Here is a 6,876-nt window from a genome sequence, read left to right as displayed (position 1 = left end):
AACCTACTGGATTGGAACGGACTATTTTTGCGATCGCACCGCACAAAAAAAAACTTTTACTTTTCGGACATAATTCCTGAGATTTGCTTTGTACGTCATTATAAAAAAACTGAAAATTTATTTACGTAAGTTAAGATTTGAAAATGGTTTCAAGACTGTAAACAAATTTCTAAAATTTCGTTCGTACTTATAAGCAAGGCTGTCCACTAAATTTGAAAAGAAATCCGCTCCGATTGAAAAATATTGTTAGGTCGATCAATTAGCTCTCCAGCAAACATATTGTAATCATCATCTACGTCTGGCTAAAATTATACTTGACGTCGACTTCTATTCAAGTTAAGCTAAGCGTAAATTTTTTTTTATACTTAGCAATTAGATTCATACTTGTTGTTTATTTTTATATTTGTGATAAGTATCTAATATGAACTAAAATCAATAATTTCACCTGCAACTGACAATATTCTCACGCTGTGCTTTAAAACATTTCTCACTACTGTCGGTGACTGAGTTTTATTTCACCCTTTAGCACGCCTCTGAGTTCTAGATGTCTTTCCATTTGTTCAAATCTGCACTAAGGGGAAACACGTACATATTCTATAAATTCGCTGCCCTTTTCCTTTCCTTTCCTTTCAGTTTTTTTGTGAGTGCGAGTCTGTTATGATATAATCAATTTGTTACCAAATGTTTTTCAATAGCTCGCGGCAAGTACATCAAAGATCAACTTGTTTTGAAGCACATTAAGTAGCAGTAATCGAAGGCACGTTTTTATGGCGGAGCTTTGATAATTCGCAATCTTTTCTCAACCGTATATTTTTCGGCCAAAATGAATAAACAAAAAACAAAACGAAAACGACGAGGCCTTACCAAAGGAACTGACTGACTGCAATTAAATCACGAAAATTATTTTCGGATGTGACCCAATGTATATGATGGAAAAGAATTACAACTGATTAATCCGAACGCAGTGCAAACAACCTGCGATCATTTTAATAGTCGCAGATTTTAAAGAACACACACGCTATCCTATGCCTTGAGTCGTTCATTACATATTAGAATACAACATTTGTTTTCCTTACTAATGCATACTCAATATGTATTTTTTTCCAATGAGTCCCTTAAAATCTAACGATGCCTTCGTAGCATCTTTATATTTCTCTAAAGGCACCATTTCATGTACGGGAGCTATAAATTGCTTTTGCTCTATCAGTTTCAACAAATCTTCAAACATTTTGAATCTTTCAGGGGCCGTGCTATTTTCCTTGGTCCAACGTGTCATCCAGAAACCGCGAAACGAAATATCTTTAAATATTAAAGAGGCAGTAGCAACCGCAATTGGCTCTCTTGCCATACCGCCATATGTGACCATAACACCCTTGTCATCTAAATGGCGACTAATTTCGGTAGCACTTTTTCCTCCGACACAATTAAGAGCCAGCATAGGCTTCGGAAGTTGATTTTCTTTAAAAATTTTACTGGCACGAACTTCTTCTTCGGTTAAGACTTCCGTGGCACCTAATTTTTTAAGATAATTTTTCAGGTCCTGAATGCCGGGACGATCACGTACAACCCCAACCGAATTTATTCCCCATGCTTTGCACAATTGATGCACTGCCTGACCTACAGCACTATTAGCTCCATTCTGTATAACGCAGTGTCCAGGTAAAACTTCTACGAAATCTTTTAACATTCGATAGGCTGTACAAGGATTTACTGTAAGTGTTGCAGCCTCGGCTAATCCAATTGTATCCGAAATTGGCAATAACTGATCTTCGTCATAGATGGCATGTGTTGACCAAGTTCCTAAGCCCGTCACAAATGGTACGACACGTTGTCCTTTTTTAAGATTTTTAACACATGAACCCACTTCTTGAATTTCTGCGACGCACTCGTTGCCGGCAATGGCTGGAAATTTAGGCTTTACTGGATATTTACCTATAATTGTATTTTAACTTCAATGTTATAGAAAAGTAGCAAATGCAGAGACGATAGCTATACTCGCCTTGTATAGTGTTAATGTCCGCAGGGTTTATGGGAGCCGCTAAAATTTTCACAAGAACTTGGTTCTTTTCTGGCGATGGTAACGGTTCCTGCGCCAATTCAAGAACATCAGCAGGTTCGCCGTAATTAGAAAATTTCAATGCTTTCGCTAAAATTGCCATTTTTCGGGTCCATTGTCTTACATCGAAAGAGTTTTGCAAGAATCTTTGCGAACTTATATTTTGCATTTTAATTCTACAAATAAAATAAAAATTTCTTCTTCTTCTATTCAGCAAATCACAAACGAAAATTCACTGAGATGTGTAAAAAAGACCTAATCGAACACAGAGTTATTTGCGTGGGTCTTAAGGGTTTAGATATAATTATTACAATTCATATATATTATTACTTCTTTATATTTCCCTCCCCACTTGAGGCATAGGGTATATTATGTTAATGCGCACGCATGTAAAACGCTGAAGGGCTTAAAATAGACCCAATTTTTATTGTACCGATCAATCCGGAATTATAATCTGAATTGATCTAAGCTTGTCTGTCCGCCTGATTCTGTCAATTGAAATTTTGTGTTGAAGCTACAAGCCACAATTTTTGAAATATTCCTATGAAAATTGGTAAAGTGACATGTTTTGACGCAAGGACGAAAGCTATTGAAAATGTTTCGGGTCGGTTCGCTTTTTCGAACACTCCTTATATAACGCCTTATTCTGAAAAATTTGCAATGTTCTACATTTCTCTGCAAAAGCGGCTATGTGTAGTATTTCGGCGATCTAAGTTGCTACGAAAACCTTGAACTGGTTGGGGCAATTTTTGAAACTCCTCGTATATAACGAAAATTGATGTTCACACGACAAAAAAGTATAATTTTCAATGCTTCACGATCAAGATTATATCATAATAGCAATTTCATACAAAAATGAACCCTACAAAATTTGGACCATCTCGGCCTATATTTTAGGTCCTATCTTAATAATGATTTTCACGAAAATTGATCCTTGATAGAGCAGGAATGTTTACGTTTTAGCAAGTGATGCTGGAAATTGACCCATAATGTTATATTAATTTCAAACAATAATGAATTCTGCAAAATTTGAACCGTCTACGCTTATTTTTGTCCCCTGCAACGTGTAACGATTAAACATGTACTACATTACGTTTTTGACCCGCTTCCCCATAAATACGCCCATGAAAAATATGTCTCTATATAGGAAGAAGACATAACTTTTGTGTTCTATAATAAAAATAAGATTTGTGTTAGACAATGTGGTGTAGAGTATTTAATGGTTGGCCTTGCCCGACTATAATGTCCTTTTTTTATATTATTGATTATCAGCCCTGAGCGCGCTAACACAATGAGGCGTTATTCCTACTTTCGGGTTGGGACGTTAGGTTTGCCGACTTTTTTGAAAATATAATGCGAATTGACAAATCAACAATAAAAAAAAGAACATAACAAGAAATGATAATCGTTTTCCCTTAATTTTAAGGTTATTTGTCTAACTTATGTTTATCTCATACTAATGCAAATTTTTTCTACATTATGTTTATCTTGATTTCTTTATTTTATAATAAAATATGCATTATAGGTTATTACTAAATAATAATAAATACACACGCCCATTTTTGCACTAAAATTAAAAGTGACAACAACAAAAACGGAAAATATGATAAGATGAAGAAAAAGTAAAAACGCGTTTTCAGAACAGCATTGAAATCTTGTCTTGAAAATCTTCGCTCCTCGTAAGTTACTGTTTGATTCCGCCATCTGGTTGCTTGAACTACAAACTTTCGATTTATGACAAAGTCGAACACTTAGGGAAATTTAAAAAAACACGTTCGAGCTGATTGGCCAAAGCTAGACGGGAAAGGTAAACTTAATAATTTTATAAAGCACTAGAATGATTACCAATCTCAAGAAATCCTCAAACCTAACATGACTAACATGGTTATATAAGATGTCATATGTCTATGGACGGCCGGTATAACTAAGAAAAAAAACAAAGCATAACCCCATAGCAGCTTGTCTTCTCACCAAATCAGGCAAGGTATACGTCGTACGGCTAAATACACTTTCGATGTAATGTGATTAATGCAGTTATCAAAATGTGCCGACATGTACGCATCTATAGTTTTGTAATAAAACACAAAGTCTATCGTGCTATTAATTCATCATAAATGAGGAGACAAACTATTAGAAGAAAACCACAAAGCCGGTGTTTTTGAAAAATTCACATATAAGAAATTTCATTCCGGCCAGTCCTCGGTAACCCTTGTAAGTCAATATTAACATTGTCTTGAAGATAACTAGTTCTCTGACCTCTATGCTGTAGGAAGTTCTTGCGAATAAGTCGTATTATGAAGCAATTCAGCGAAAGTACAGTTGTGTATTGCACAAAGGAAAACATTAAATTCTAAGCTTCTGGAGATTTGGGATCGGCAAACGTTGATTTAAACTTCAAATCTTCATATGGAAGACGAAGCGTTAATAATTGAAATACAAAAGCTGGTCACCTTAACTTTTGCATGTCGTTTTCTGAATGCTTTCACTAAGGCAACACCACTACGCAAACAAGTCCAATTGTCTATGTCCACTGGTACGAGTTTCCGCCGCGTTTATTGTGTACATAAGTAACCCACCTAGGCTTTCCGTAAATATGGCGATGTTTTTCCCAATCTCTTTAACCCTTAGTCCGAATAAAAAATCGCCTCATAACACGCTTTCCATCTTATTTCGATATTTATTGAAAAGGTCACGACTATTCTCGGATTTATTTCCCTAAAGCGTCCGCGAAGCTAAATCCCCACTATTCCTAGTAAACTTTATGTTTTGTGATTTCAGCCGCTTTTCTTCTTTCCGAGAGAACAAATTTTTTAAAACTACATTGCTATTAAATATTTCCATTATAGCCGGTTTGAAAATCCTCAGCTAATCAACGATTTTGTGTTATATAAATCCGCGAAGCTGTTATTGTCTAACTGCGAAAAGCAGGAAACTGGATCAACGCCCCACAATTCCTGCACCACTTTAGTCGTATTACTTTCTACAGATACGAAGAATGAATGCTGGTAAAGGAAAGCAGAGCCCAGATCTTATTGAGAAGCATGAATCATATCCGTCACGAAGAAGAGATCCAATGATAGGTCTGCTCTGTATGTATATACTTTGTTGGGTATTTCTGACAGCTACAAATGGAACGACAAATCAAATATATCTTCGTGTCTCAGGTAAGAATGCTATTGTCGGGCAAACCAACCTTTACCACTTCGCTACCTTTTCTTCCACATGAAAAATAATGCATTCTAACTTTATGTAAATGCATAATTTTCATGAACGCCCTTGTAAAATGGCCTTGATTTCTCGCTAAAATCCATTAGCTCCTTTTTTCCTTTACAAAGTTTATAAAAAAACAGTACCGTGCGTGAACATCAAAGACATCATCGTTTCTGTTAAATGAGCAGAAGTAACAGAAAAGACATAATACTTTCTGTTAAATGCGAAGATGTGGTGGAAAAAAATCATAGCAGCTGGATATGCTTTTTATGGTTCTGCTACAGCTGTTGTCTTAATTATTGCCGGGCAAAAACAATATAATTTGAAATGAAAGGCTTCTGGACATAAAAGCCACAAATCCATTGGCTTAGTCCAACTCCACACAACAATTCAAAAAAAAAAAAACAGAAATGAAAGGCTAAACAAATAATTTCAATAGACGAAACTTAAAACTTAAGAAATTTCATTATTTTGATTTTGTCGAATCAATGTTGCTGGATGAACCATTGGTCATAGATTTTTTACTAACAATAGGATTTTGTTTCGTATGCAACTCAAACATGGCACGTATATCCAATGCTCTACAAATGTTGTCAGCAAAACGATGAGCAAAATATTGAAATTAGAGAGAAATTCTTAGAGCGTTCGCTCGTCGTTAAACTTACGGTTGTTTCGCATGACCTTTTGGCGGAAATATGAAAGAATATTAGGTTTTCACAGGCAATACTGTGACACCGTAACCGTCATCAACTACGAATCCGCCCGAACTAATTAGGAGATACATTGGAAGGTTCTATTCGCAGGTTGTTTTTGAAAATGGGCCAAATTGGTCAGGACAGACGCCGGCAGTGAAGCGTAAACTGAACGCAATTCCGGTTTTCTTAATAACAATTTGTGGGTTTTTGTTTGTTATTCAGAAATTATAAAAGTTAGAAGGTTGAAATTCTCAATTTTCACTTCACGAAACACTCTATTCTGTACGTGCTAAAATGGAAAAAGTCGGCCATGCCCACAAAAAGTTATAAGTAATTGAATCTAATTTTTTTCACTTTTTTGAGGTTTTGCGCTTATTTATCGTAAGTCAAACAAGACAGAATGTTTAAGAGTAAAAAAACTACTTTTAAAATGAATATGGTAGACATCGCGATTAATTTTGTCCTAATAATGCCAGCGATATGGTTATCAAATAAAGGAATTTGGAGAGTAGTATGCGAAAAGCATAGTAGTGGTTTTACGAGATTCAACGACTACAACTGCCCTGCTTGTGTTAATTTATTCGAATCGGCAGATCTGGAAAATATCTTAACAGCTAATTACAAAATTGGTAAACACATTTTCTTCCATGAAATTCACCCATTTTATTAATACTTCTTAAATATCAAGATTATAAGCGTCGGTCCTGAGAGTTCATATTTCTGTAGGTTGAAAAATTCAATTAAGTCATATTGAAAAAAATGTTAAGAAATGAAAAAAATACATGAAAAAATTGAATATATATAAAAAAATAAATATAGCCATAGTCGAGCAAAGTAGTAAGTAATCCGTAACTCCATTGAAATGCTTGACAAAGAAAATTCCGGTTTTAAATTAAATGCAATAAATTCTTTCAC

The 6,876-nt window shown here is 35.1% G+C and overlaps 1 protein-coding gene across 1 annotated transcript; it reads right to left on the bottom strand.

Moving 5' to 3' along the window:
• Positions 1–523: 523 nt before the first annotated feature.
• On the bottom strand, positions 524–2,475 carry LOC119644491 (enoyl-[acyl-carrier-protein] reductase, mitochondrial-like). The gene is made up of 2 exons (XM_038044050.1): positions 2,000–2,475; positions 524–1,932 (listed from the first exon to the last, which is right to left on the bottom strand). The coding sequence occupies exons 1-2, from the start codon at positions 2,223–2,225 to the stop codon at positions 1,076–1,078; spliced, it is 1,083 nt and encodes a 360-aa protein (XP_037899978.1). The 5' UTR covers positions 2,226–2,475; the 3' UTR covers positions 524–1,075.
• Between the last annotated feature and the right edge of the window lie 4,401 nt (positions 2,476–6,876).

This window comes from Glossina fuscipes, unplaced genomic scaffold (assembly GCF_014805625.2).
Source record: "Glossina fuscipes isolate IAEA_lab_2018 unplaced genomic scaffold, Yale_Gfus_2 117883, whole genome shotgun sequence".
NCBI lineage: Eukaryota > Metazoa > Arthropoda > Insecta > Diptera > Glossinidae > Glossina > Glossina fuscipes.
The sequence above is the reverse complement of the archived record's forward strand: the minus strand, read 5'-3'. Positions and strand labels throughout refer to the sequence as shown.

Bases quoted from the DNA above. Each gene is read 5' to 3' on its own strand.
- LOC119644491 (XM_038044050.1), bottom strand. From the start codon at position 2,225: ATGCAAAATATAAGTTCGCAAAGATTCTTGCAAAACTCTTTCGATGTA. The intron at 1,933-1,999 runs GCGAGTATAGCT...ATACAATTATAG, and splicing joins GGACATTAACACTATACAAG to GTAAATATCCAGTAAAGCCT.